The sequence below is a fragment of the Eucyclogobius newberryi genome, unplaced genomic scaffold (genome assembly GCF_026437365.1).
Source record: "Eucyclogobius newberryi isolate DKJ021-1_F unplaced genomic scaffold, fEucNew1.0.hap1 SCAF_17, whole genome shotgun sequence".
Classification (NCBI taxonomy): domain Eukaryota; kingdom Metazoa; phylum Chordata; class Actinopteri; order Gobiiformes; family Gobiidae; genus Eucyclogobius; species Eucyclogobius newberryi.
In genome coordinates this window covers 10,065,690-10,079,695 of record NW_027315801.1, presented here as the reverse complement: position 1 = coordinate 10,079,695, position 14,006 = coordinate 10,065,690, and the positions used below count along the sequence as shown (strand labels likewise).

The following is a 14,006-nucleotide window of genomic DNA, read 5'->3' as shown; positions in this document are numbered from 1 at the left end:
TCTTTTTTGCTCTCTCTGTGCGTCATGTTTGATATTTAAATGTTTTGTGTTCTTTTTTGTTCTGTTTATATATATAGATTTTTGAAAAACTGAAAAACATATAAATTTGAAAAACTAAAATACATTGTGTCATGTTTTATATTCATGTATAGCATCTAATATCAAGTCGAAGGTAGAGCATACAGTATTTCTGAATTTCTAAGTTTAGCTGTAGAAGTAATGATTGTAGAAGATCACTGTAGTTTGACAATGCACGCTCGAATTTAATCCATAAGGCATCACTAATCCTACTTCCTACAATTTCTCAATCGAAGTAAATGGAAAAGGCTTATCAGAATACAGTTAGCTTGCCTTTCAAATGTATTAAACTCAAATAAACAAGAAACAAAATAACTTGAAACATGTGTAAAATCATTAACAAGCATCAATATTTTCTGAGTACTCAATATTTGCCAATAACTAATTTTCAGTTCTTCCTGACGAGGCTAAAGTTGGGCAGATTACTCATCGACTTCCTCTTTACCTGAAAGCCAACCCATGTGAGCTCCCGATGGAGACGTTCACTGATCTGCATTTCCATTATCGACACGCGGCATTAGCAATTACAAATAGTTCAAGCCTTGTTACCAGCTCCGTCAGGCTTAAGTTTGCAGGGACATGGACATAACAATGCCCAAAGCAACGTGCTGTGATGGGAACATGGTCCCACCCAACAGACGGAGAGTGACAGGTCTAATCCCCTTTTCTTGAGTGACAGCGACTTCAAACTCATCCCCTTTAACACTTCCTCCCTATTGGTGCTTGACCAAAAGAGCAGAGTCTCAGGTGGGATTTTCAATGTACAAAGGTTATAATAGGAAGCAGAGAGGAAAGCTGATTAAAGAATAAAAGACCCTTGTGTTCTACAACTGAGGATTTCGGTAGAAAGAAAGGACAAAGAGGCATCCTGGTGCTGGAGGTTTACACTAGGCTCGAGTGACATTGTCTGACTTTATCTCAACGTCTCAACAGAGTTGAAAAAATGCCTGAGATACTTTTCATTACCACGTAAGACCAAAAAACTCAGAAGATATAGAATGAAAGGCCATATATTAATGCAGATGAGATGCAACAGCAGGTCAAATTTGTTCATAATTACTTCAAAAATAAAGTATTTTGTAGGAGTGCACGATATTGGAAATAGTTGTGATATGGCTGTTAAGTACTGCAATATCTATGTTATTGCAACATGTCAATATACTTTCTGACACAATCATTTCAGTTGTATTCAAATATTTCATTTATTAGTCAATAACAAGGGGATATCAATACTTTAGCAATATATTGCTCTGCCTTAGTTCTTTGGAAAATTTCTCCTGGCTATTTTATTTTATAACTAATAACCTTGCAAAATTTAAGCTTAACAGAGATGAAACCAATAGTATTTATTCATTCTTTTTCTATCGCTTATTCCTGTGAGGGGTGACTGGAGCCTATCCCAGTGACTTTGGGCCTTAGGCGGGGTACACCCTGGACAGGGACCTGCTCGTCACAGGGTTAACACAGAGACGCACAGACAAACATTCATTGCTCATGTCGGTGTAATCCCTCATTCGTCCAGGCGTGTTCCATAGTAGAAAAAGCTTCAGTTGTAGTCATCTGGACTCAGTTTGAAAAAATAAAAATAAAAAACATTTCAAACTGAGTCCAGATGACTACAACTGAAGCTTTTTCTACTATTCATTGCTCATTAAAATTGCCAATTTTACCAAACACATGCATGTGTTTGAATGATGGGAGGAAGCCGGAGAACCTGAAGAGAACCCACGGTAACACAGAGAGGCGAGAGCGCTAACCTCTCTGCACCTCGAAACCAAACCAATAGTAAATCAAGGTAAATTTAGACTGAAAAAGGTAAATCATGAAAAAACCAGCCTTTTTTAGCATTTTCATTTTAAAAACAGTACATTTCTATCAGACGTCCTCTACTTTTGTGTTATTGCATTATACATACTTATAATGAATAACCTTGAGAAACTCTTCACTCCAACTGTGTTCAAAAATCTGCAAAGATTTTTACCAAACTGGGATCTAACAAGAATAACATTTTACAAATCCTGTACTCACACTTGGCCCTACATGGACGAAACCAGGACATGGAACAAAACCTGATGCGCCACATAGAAAGCACATTCAAACCAGCAAAAGCAGGACCACGAGTCTTTTACAGAATTACAATAAAAATGTAAGCAGTTATGCCAATAACGTCTGTTTTGGCCTGAATCCTTTACTTTCTCTCCTGCTGCTAAACCTTCTGTAGCTACAACGTTGACCTGATTTCTGAAACACAACTCACATACATGGAAATAAAGTGAACGTAAACACCTTTTATCACATATAAATACAGACAGCTCAATAAGCAAGGGGAATCATTGTAGTAGGAGCATGTGAGTCTCCAGCCTTACTCACTTCACACGGATTTCTGACATCTTGAGTCGTTCAAAAGCTAAAAATAAAACAAATGATTGGTATTATTGTGTGCTATCAGGGAGTTGTGTGCGTTTGTGCCGTCTGCATAATGCGCATCACAGTCCTGGTTGTATCTGTTGTGTTGACCTTGTGTGTCTGATGGGGGTTTAATGAGGAAAGCATTGTCAGGACCAGTGGAACCTGGACTCGTCCCGCGGCGGACATTCACATCGCCCGAGAGCACAGCCCACCGACTGCTCAGAGCTTAGAGGAGGCATTCAGAACACACGCTACCTGTGATCAAGTGGACAAAGCGGATTAGACTGAATATTAGCCACAACAATAGATTAAACTTGAAAACACTGGGGGCTTACTGATTGTATAACCCCCGTGCTAAGATAAACCACTACAATATTTCCCGTTGACCAATGAGTTGCTTTTATTTGACTGTTTCATGAATTGTGACTTTTGTTTTCAACGTGTACTGCTGTTTGGATCGCAGTTTGCAATGTCTTTTCCTAATTTAAGTAAAGGTTAAGCAAAACTAATCACATGAAGAAATCAGATAATGGTCCAATAAGTATGTGTGTTACAGTTTAGGGACTTAACAATATAAAATGTTAATGTTGTGGGGGAATAAACATCAGGATTATTCTTACGTGGCAAAACAGCAGTGAAATCTTACATTTTGTTTCATTCCCATTGTCTAACACGCAACTACTCCTCAAGTTTGTGACCATCTTTACAGAACTGAACTTTCTGAATGACAAAATAAAGTTGAAATGTGACCCAAAAAAGCTAGATAAAAAGCTATTTATATTCAGAATAATTTTTTAGACTGGAAAATGTTCTTATGTTATGATTTAAATAATGAAATGATCTATCAATTAACCTAATAATCTTGATATCCCCTAGTTAAAGTGTTTGTGAATGCTTTTACTTGTCTCATAACTTATGTTTGTACTGATTTTGTTTGTTCAATAATAGAAAATACACTTTGGAGTGAGATTACCGGTAGCTGAGAATATTTTTCAAATGTCATTCTCCTCTGAAACGCTGCAGTATGAAGAATGAACATAAAAACTGGCAGCGTCTCTCAGGACACCTCATACATACTGAAGGATGTGCAGCTCCACAAAAAGACAACACTATAGGGATTTTGACCTTTAGGCCGCCAAAGCGCTGACCACTGCATGGAGTCTCTAGTTTCACGGACTTCCTGTGGACCGGCAGTCTGCACGAGTCCTTCAGCGTAACCTCATACCGGGACAGTCCGCCTATGGCCAAAACACACATCGTTTAACTTGAAGGCTTTTCATGGAGGTCATGTTTTTAATCCCGCACAGAATGAGTTTATTTCAGCGAGCATTATGCCAGACCGCTGCAGGCTATTGTGCTCCGTGTACAGTGCAAACATCTGCGCCGCTGTTCCCCATTTAGACGCCTTCAAAAGCCATTCTTCGTCATTCTTTGTTCGCAGGTGATCAGCCACAATGAAGGGGCGTTTGCTTCACTTAAACATTTGAATTATTGCCGTTTTTTGGGTCACACTGACTTTGACTTTTTGACTTTAACTTACTGGCATTCTAGCACATGTATTACATATCATATCTGTCCTTTATTTAAGTAATTACAGAACTGCTTTGTACAAATAAAAGTGCAAATGTTATGAAACAATCTGGTCTTATTACATGAATTTTGAGTGGTTAGAATATATAGTTTGTTTATACTGTTTCTCATTTGTGGGAGACTATGGTGGCCCCCGTATGGTCCCTTATTGTCAATCTGGACAATATATTGGCAAAAATCATACTTTGTTGCCCATGGATTATCATAAACATATATATTTTACTGGATAATAATACTGTTTTAAGATTAAATATAAGCAATAAGCAACATTTATACGCCAAAAATGAGATTAAAAAGAAACTTCTTTGTGCCATCATATTTCCTTGGAATCTACACACAGTTTATATTACGGTAATAATTTACTTTATTTCAGACACAAGGTGGTCAAGAAGACAGAGTACAAAAAATAAAACACAGCAGTCAAATTAGACCATAAAATGTCATTAATGATTGTAGAGTTGTACAATTTAATGTATTATTTCAGCTATTGTCTTAAGGTTATGGGTTTGACAGAAGTATCAAAAATCAGATACTATTCAATACTAAAGCTAGTACAGAGATTAGATGCATATTCAAGCAAGTATTGATCAGTTTAAGAATGATCTTGATGTTTATCAGAATTAGAGTAAAAAAGTAAATTATTTTTTTGTGTTGAAAAAAATTGTCAAAACCTTGACTTTTAAAGAGCATTTTTGAAATGAATTGTGATTGGTTTCTAGACTCAAATATATTCTTTACCATCAAAATTCAGTTTGAAGTGTTTGTGTCGTGACAGCATTATTAGGTTACAGTTAAAACCATTTAGAATGCCAAGTGGCCCACAATTATCATGTGTTTTGGGACTGTCCGACCGTCTTCCATTGGTCTGGGATTATTGACTGGCTTCAGCATCAGCATCCTGCTTGCCTCACAACTGCCCAAGACACAATAATGCACCTTGGGAGCACAATTTTGGCTGCAGGAAGAAGGACATCACAAAGAAATGGATCAAAATGAACCAACGATCAAGGACTGGACCGACCGTGAAATTGACCTTACAAAAAATGGAGAAAAAATGCCATTTTGTCTTAATTGAAAATGGACTAATATGAGAAACCTTGGTCTAAATGTGAGGTTTAGGTTGGAGAATGTGCACCGTAACTTCATCGGATGTCTTCTGTTATCTTTGTTTCTTTTGTTCTCTCTGTGTGTTTTGTTTTGTTTTATACATTGCCTTTAAGACTAATCCATCAACAGAATAAAATATTCTTCAGTTGCTTTGTTTACACCAATATATTGCAATAGAGACCAGCCTATGCTTACTGACGTCCCAATTGTTGTCCAGCTGAAGTCAGTCCTCTCTGCATGGCTGCTCTTTGCCATAACGTCCAAAAGAAATCCAATAAACAATGCAATTATTCCAGTTGGCATCTCTGGGGGTGCGGCTATTTACTCCTGGTTGCCACACACGGAACACACACGGAGATGATCCCTGCCACGGAGCTCCATAATTCAAAGTCAACTCACAAATCAAGGACGTGGGGGAATTGGACTTGACTTTGAGCCGGAGACGTCTTCAAAGACCTTGAGGAAAATAAAGGGTGCGAGCAAAGCACACATCCATTAGGACAAATGACTAATTGAATTCTTCAGTAATAGGGAGCCGACAAGAAAACAACAGCAACCATCACCGCGGCAGAAGCATCCATCACACCGTGGGCTATAGGTCTCATTTGTAAAACTGTGTCACTTTGAAAATAGCACAAATTAATGTTTTTGCTGTCGAAACTTAAATAGTCTCCATTTGACTTGTGCTTTATGGTTTCTTCCAGTGTTTTCCATAAATAGAGGAGACTACAGTTGCCTCCCATAGTCTAATATTTGCCTCCAGAGTCTAAAACAAGCTAAGCAAGAACATTGGTCGTGAAAAATTATGCTTTTCACTCGTATTGACATAAACGTAAGGATGTAACATCATTTAATCTTCAAATTCAGTCTTTTACTGATTAGTACGTGACATATTTATATAAAAATGGCGTTCAGAAAGGATTGCCTCAGATCCACCACAGCAAACCATCTTCTGATAATGTACAGATGTTGTTTGAGTAAATATTTGTGTCAGATGCCCTTCTTAAAATCTTTATTGAGGTCTGGAGTTGGTACAAAGATTACTATGGTATATTCACATCTGGTCATTTTATTTTAATAGTTCAACATCATATAAAGAGTCATCTAAAAGCGCTTTAGAGATTTACAGATCAAATAGATAATCCCAACAACCAAAAAAAGACACTAGCAACATAAAAAAATCAGAATAACCAAGACTAATCGACTGTTGAAATAAAAATGTACTCGTTTTAATCAATTTTTAATCAATATTTGGAGAATAAACTGCAGATTTCAGCTCAAAATGGGATCAAATTCAATTTTAATAATCTCTAAAACTCATAAAAAATAATTATTTGACGAGTTGAATGATCTAATACATGATTGCTGACTCGTCGACTACAAAAATAATTGTTAGTTGCAGCTCTGATATAAGGCTTGTGTGCTTTTGTGTGTCATAATGTAATACTAGTCAGATGAAAGGTGTTAGTTAATAGATAAAACCTCTTTGACTAAAATAAAGTCTTTGCTATGACACCGTAATAATCCCATTTGACTCAGAAGCGTCCCAGTGTTGATACCGTGCGCTGACAGTCACATTTATCTGTCGGTCCAGGCTGCCACACTTGCACTTTTGCTTCCATTCAGTTTCCGCTCTAAATAAAGAACGCCATAATAAAATTAGCGTGTGCAATTATCTCGGCTACAATGCTCCATCAGTTTTCCCAAACCTGTATTATTTCCAGCGCACTCACTTAACATTTTGACAGGCGAGAAACTGTGTAGTCCTGGAAGCGACTTTGTAGGAATGTCAAGTTTATTGGGATAATCAATGATTATTTAGGTTGCAATACAATCGTTAAGACTAAAAAAATGATAATCTGGAAATTTAAAAAAAAAAATTAAGTTGAATTTTTAGAAAAGTGACAATTTTTGAACTAAATTAGGTCTTTAAAAAATGAATGTGACGATTTTATAAGTGAAATGATGTCCTTTCTGCACACCCTTTGCTATTGTTTTTAGTATAAAACATAAAACAACATAAAACAAAATAAAAAAGACCAGAGAGAAACAAAGCAAGAAAAAAATAAAATAGGGCAGGCATCCAAAGAAAAGAAGATTAAAGCTCATTAACTTCTGCTCACCCTTTGTAAATGTAAAGTGCTTTTTTATCTTGCCGTTTATGTCAAATTAATCATTTAGAAAGTAGGATTTCATAAAGCAGGAGCAGTAATGTGGAAGAAGGAAAGAAAATGTAGGATTATATCGTTGTTTTGGCCGTGATTTTAATAATAATCTTGAAATGGCTATGTTTATTCTCACAGTGATCGTTATACTAACATTTGAAATCATGACATGCCTAAGTTTGTATCGTCCGCTCAAATGTGAACAACATCTGTCACACCGCCGTCCACTGTCAGACCTCTTTGCGGACGGTGAACAAACAACTGCCCGACTTGAGGGCTGTCCATGTGTCTGCATAAACCAGACGGACACGAACAAGCATGACTGATGGTTATGCAATAATACAGTTGACTCCGTGTACAAGACGCGCCGTGACAAAACAAATGTGATGTCATTGCATGGAGTGACATTAGTGGAAGGCTATTGTCATTGTGAAGTTTGAATATAGCTTTGAAGAGCGAAGAAGGATGAAATGCACAGTTGCTTTTTAGTTATAATCACTCAAGTTGAAGTAGACAATATTGTGAATATGTTTGAGAACATAACATTTTACTGCTACTTCTAGTGCTATTAAAAATATATATATATAGTAGTGGCACTACGTATGCTACTACTGTATTGCTGTGACTATTATTGCTTATTTCTATATTATTGAGATAAGATAAAGGCAGTGGTGGAAAGTAATAAAGTACAAAAGTAACTTTACTTTACTGTAGTAAAACTTAACTTTACTATAGTACATTTCACAGTGGATAGTTTTTATTTTTACTTCATTACATTTGAGCGCAGTATCTGTACTTTCTACTCCATTACCTTTTGAACATGACTGAAAAGTAAATAGTACTTTTTGTGTGGTTTGAGGGGTTAGTTTTTACTGAAGTTTTTGAGTTCATGTCTGGGTTTTGAGCAAACAAAAATACACATATACATTCTGGAAACATTGATCCAATCAAAATGTATCAAATCAAGACAATTCTTTATCAAGATCTTCACTTCTCTCTTTCATATTTCTCAACAACCTGCGAGAAAAACTTTAATTATTTTTTACTCTAATTTACTCTCTATTCAATACTTTTATACTTATATAACATTTTATTTGTGATTGCTTCTGTATCTGTATTGTGTACTTTTACTTAGGTAACAAATTGAATAAGACAAGGTCTTAAGGTCAAGTATTATGTACAATAAGTGACATGTCGATGTACATTGAAGTGTATGGACAAGAATGAATAACGAGTGACTTCCGTGAGAACTGTAAGTAAAGCAATAGTCACAGTCCGCACTTGCAAACACACCATTAAAGCGGGGAACTAAATAAGAACTAAACCAGGAACTAAACCTGTGGGCTAAACCAGGACTAGAACAGGACCAAACCAAACAATCAGCCAAGTCTACATCAGAACTAAACTGGATTTAACCCTGGAACCAAACCAGCACAAGTGTGAATATCCACTTTTTCACAAATGATGCACTTAAATTCCAACCTAAAATGTGAACTTGTGAACTAACACATTAGCTTCACCACAAATATCAGGAAATGCATGTATGAATGAAGGGGCTGCCAAAATTGTTAAAGACAACGTGTTCACTACTGCCTTAACACCACATATAGTCTACTTAATCATTTTACCAGCACAAACAATATTACTGCTGTATTTATAGTCTAATATTATTTCTACTCTTAAAATTAACATTTCTACCATTTTTTGCAACCAAAACACATACTAATACTACAAATGAACTGAATCTCTTACCATTTAACTGCGATAAGATGCCAAATACTTGTGTCTTGATGTAGTTTAAAAAATCCCAGCAGCCATTTTGCAAAATATGCCATAAAATCCTACGTTCGCTGCCACCAGTGCGTGAGGCCGGCCAGAGTGCAGATGATGTGAAGTGAAACACATCTTTACACTTGGCCCTCCACTCAAACGAAGAGTAAAGCACCGCTCCTAATCTTACAGCATCCTCCCATGGGGGCCACTGGAGGTCAGCCAAGTAAGGCATCTTAAATAACCACTGACCTTAAATTTGTGTTAAAAATTGACAAAGGGGTAAACAAATTTAAAAAATAAAAACACTAAAAACTGTACAGGAGTAAACTGCATGACTGTCTTACAAGAAGTGGGCAAAGTTGGCAAAATCGTGTGTCAACATTTAGCCTCTGTCCCGCCCTCTTGAGTGTTTTTGCCTCTACAGTCTACAGGATCTCTACCGTGGTTTTCCTCAAGGTTTCTACTTCTTCCCACAGCTTTTTTTGTAGTCTTTCCTCACAGAAGGAAGGTCAAAGGACAGGGAAAGCTCTTTTGACGGTTAAACATTTGCTTAATTTCTCTGAACTTTGATAAAACTGCTTCTCTATTATTGCTCAATGACTTGTCTCATGTTTGATTTTCTGACTTTCTGCATGTAAAATCTACAATTTAGTTTAGCCCTGTGAGGTGACTGCTGTTGAGATTTTGGGCTTTACAAAAATAAAGTGAATTGAATTGAATTAACAATTAGACACCAAAATTAAAGAGTGCAAATGTACTTGTTTATGTATATATGTTGTTTTAAAAGGTCAACAATGCATTGATCTATTTTTATTATATCCAGTGCTTCCATTTTTAGTTTGTGGCTCCTTTTTTCCATGTTATTGTCCTCTTTTCTTTCAACTATACTTTTACAATACAAAGACTACTAGTGCCATTTAAAACCTGATTTTCATCTGGTGATATTCTGAAGGAAAAATATATTTGGGGCCACTTTAGAAGCACTGTATTTTGAATGTTCCACCTGTACTCCAAAATGATTAAAAAGCAAACTGCAAAAAAACTCTTTCTGACAGGATACATGGTTTGACCTCCGCCTGTGAACATTTACACCAAACTGAGCAAACATCATGAGGTGTACTTAAGCCCCCTGATGCTCAACCACTTTGATATCTAGGGCACAAATCGGACCACAGTGACAGATTTAGAAATGAAAGATTAAATGCTAGAGTAAAGCGAAACCCAAATATTTTGTCAAGCTCAATCCTTGCATGCCAGCGATAAATCCAAAAAATCAATGTGTGTGCTTTAATTTGATTGCTGAGACTCCACTTGACTGATGTTTGCTGTATCAGGCGGCGTCGTGAGCGCAAGGTCATGGCAGGGGGCGCTGTAGGGGGCCGTGTTGTGACGTGTACCAATGATGTGAGAAGGACCAAAGTGCCAACAGGTCGTCTGACTCAATATGGCGCGGCGTGTGTTTCACCCCTCACTGCAGCCAGGGACGAGCCCTCATCAGGAAGATGGGGCAGTTTAATTAAACACAGCAGATCGACTCTTCCGCCATGATCACAGATAAAGAAGAACAAAATGGAAAATCAAAGGAATTAAAAACTGAAAGCCCAGTGGCGTGGATGAAACTAATTGTGGTGTATCTTCAGGAAGTACAGGCATTTCCGTCCGTCCAGTTTGAATATTGTTATAAAATAGACATTTAGGTAACAATGGAAATATTGAAGCGTTTGGCTCTTTACAAAAGTGAATGTTTGTGTTTTGTTTGTTCCTTATGTGTAAAGCATTTTGAATTAATTTGTGTATAGCTAGGGCTGGGCAATATTGACAAAAAATATCTTGATTTTTATCAATATTGAGAGTGATATTCATATGACATGTCAATTCAACAGAAAGTGTGTTGTTGTTTTTTAAACCTCTTTAAATGTATTAATTTCAGGTTTAAATGTGAAATTGATCAAAAATGTATAACTACACCATGCTCTTATTTGAAAGTTTATAACATCACTTTTATTCATTTTTATTTTCAACCAGCTCTTTTTGTAGCATTCACTACGACAAATAATATATTTGATATTCAAATTTTGCATATCTTCAAAACAACAGTCACGGTTTTATCTACCGTTGATGTATTTCCCTCCTCTATATTCCTAAAACAGTTCAGAGTCAGAAGCTTCACACGTAATCTTATCACAATTGCTCAAAGCTGCCAACATGAAAAACTTTACAGCTATTTTCTGAATTCTAGGGGCCTTGACCACCACCTCCCACCTCTGAACAGTAGTAACCTTATGAAAAAATCTCACATCATAATAACAGAATGAATTATTTATAAAGCAATGTGGAGGTCCTCTATAATGAGCGATTTTGCGAGGTCGCACTTTAGTAACCCAAGCAGGCCTTCTCAAGTCTGTATTGTGTGTGTGAGTGAGAGAGATAGTGCTGATTCAGGAGGGAGAGCTGAAGGTGACCCTCGCCTTCCCTCGCTGCCGGTCTCACCACCTGATATTGATCCCACTTGTGTCCAACTCGGATCACACTCAAGGATACATGGATTCGTGGCCTTCTTGACATTTCAAATATGGCACTGTGTAAATGGTAACTCCTCGCACTCTCATTGATTAGTTATTGATCACTGCCTCAATCAGAGTCCTAACCTTCTAACGCATGATCCAGATCGAAGGAGCCCAGACATTGTGGGTAGGTAAAGGGAGTGTTTGTTATTGTTGCTGAAATTTCATATGAACTGTGGGGCAGGACTAAGAATAGATGGGCGTACAAAAGCAGAATCCCAATGTACTGGCTAGGAGCAAAGGTTTGGACCACAGATGGGAGACGGTGGATGCGTAGCCCCCCGTCAAGGGTAAACTCTCTCACTCTTTACACACAGTGAGAGAGAGAGCATGCACGCACTTTGTTTTTCACCACACCTCCAAACATCTGCATGAATATGGATGACGCTGAAGGACACAGGAGGTACATAATTAGACAATCAAGTGTTCCCGGATGACATGCAACTCTACAGAGGTGAACCACGGCATCCTCCACTCTCATTAGTAGCAAAAGTGCATTTGTGTTTGCGCGCTGACGTGCTCTTTCACTCTGTGTTCTTTCAAAGTTTGTCAAGAGACACGAGAAAAGACCGGAGATAAAGAAGAGATTTTTTTCTTTTTAAACTATAAAAGATATAGATCATTATTTTACATTGTGTTCATTGTAAATACTTAATAATAAAAATTGATTCAAAACTGCAAACCTGATAAGCCCCGCCTCTTCATAGTGGCATGTCATTGGAGCAAGCAGCGGATTTTTATTTATTACTTTTATTGTTGAAAATGTCTACGGGAACCCTACGTGTATGGCCCAGAGTTTAAAATGTTTTAATAATAGTAAGTAAATACAGTGAATTGGGTGGAGAAACTGAAATTTTCTGAGCTCTTAAGCCTCAAATGCAGGACAATACAGGATTACACAAACATACATGAATGATGAATCAACAAAAATGCAACTTTGAACAAGCTGATTAAGGAACGCAGTTATAACGTGATTACAAGCTCATAAAGTTGATTTTATTACACCTAATGTGTCCCCTTTAAAGTAGTATTAAAGAATATCAGAGGCATATTTGTGGATAAATGGATGTTGCATTGGTATTTACAGGTCTATTTACCAGAACATCTTTTTATCAAAGCACAACCTCAAAAGTCAATGTCTCAAAACCCTCATTCCAGAATAAACGGTGAATAAAATTAGACGCACCCTAAAATAATGAAACAGCAGCAGTGATAAAGGCAGCTCAACGCGCGTCACTGCACACACACACACACACACACATACACACACACACACACACATACACACACACACACACACATACACACACACACACACACACACACACACTTCACACTACATCCTGTGGCTCTGTCTACTTTTTACACTACTATAGTGCAGGTGCAAAGAGTGCAGAGTGCAAAGAGCGCTGTTTATGATTTCAGATTTTCAGATGTGAGGTATAATACTCACTGTAAATTACATATGACAGAGGAGGGGATTTTAGAATTTTACAAAGGTACGTGTCACAGCAACAACCAATTAATTACAATGATTTACCTTATATGGGCTACGAGACAATAAGACACTACTGTGAAATGAATGAGAGGATTTCATAGCACAATCCTATGTAAGAGGTGAGACATATATAAAGAAAAACGCATAATATCAGAATTGTTATTTTGGAAAATTAGAACGTCTGTAACTAAAACGGTTAAAAATGACCCAAACAAGGGTATAAAGGTCATTTTATAATAAAAAAAACATCGATACCTTCATTTTTGTCAATATCTCCCACCACTAAATGCCACAACAAACTTTCCTACACTCCTGTTTGCATTCACTACATGACCAGTTCACCTGTCCAAAGCTTATCCTCCCCCATCTCCACAAACCCCCATCGTCCTCTCTCACACTTGGCAAACACACAACAACGCTCTCACATTTCTCTTATTTAGGAAAAATACTGACCTGCCCTGGCGCTGACACACACACATTCTCTTCAAGCAGCTGAGCCTTTCAAAGAGGATCCGTTTGAACGCGTCTATGTACATTGACCCGGCTGAGTTTGGACCAGGTGAAGGAAGAAAAAAAACAAAAATACAGATTATTTAAGGGAATGCACTGTGGATGCACCCCTTAACGCGTGGCTGGGTCCACTGTGTCCGGCTGAAGTGAGGCGATGCGCGCGGCAGAGTCGTGTTTGGACACTAGTGATGCTCTGAGCCGCGGTGAGACAGAGACAGAGACAGAGAGGAGAGAGAGAGAGAGGCGCGCACACACACCAGAGTCTCTCCACCGGGCAAATCTGACAGCCGCGGGACGCTTCTTACATTCAGA

General features: G+C 37.6%; 1 protein-coding gene across 7 annotated transcripts in view; it reads right to left on the bottom strand.

Annotated features, from left to right (window-relative positions):
- Window positions 1–14,006, bottom strand: part of magixb (MAGI family member, X-linked b) — a 60,162-nt gene that overhangs the window by 45,986 nt on the left and 170 nt on the right. For 3 of the 7 annotated variants that reach the window (XM_072449029.1, XM_072449031.1, XM_072449034.1), the window contains exon 1: window positions 13,638–13,824. The exons of 1 other annotated variant lie outside the window; for it this stretch is intronic. In XM_072449029.1, coding sequence (XP_072305130.1) covers window positions 13,638–13,720 — 83 coding nt within the window. In that variant the 5' untranslated portion in view covers window positions 13,721–13,824. Of the gene's footprint in view, window positions 1–13,637; window positions 13,829–14,006 lie in introns of those variants that run through there. 3 more of the 7 variants (XM_072449035.1, XM_072449033.1, XM_072449030.1) reach the window with 3 other exon arrangements.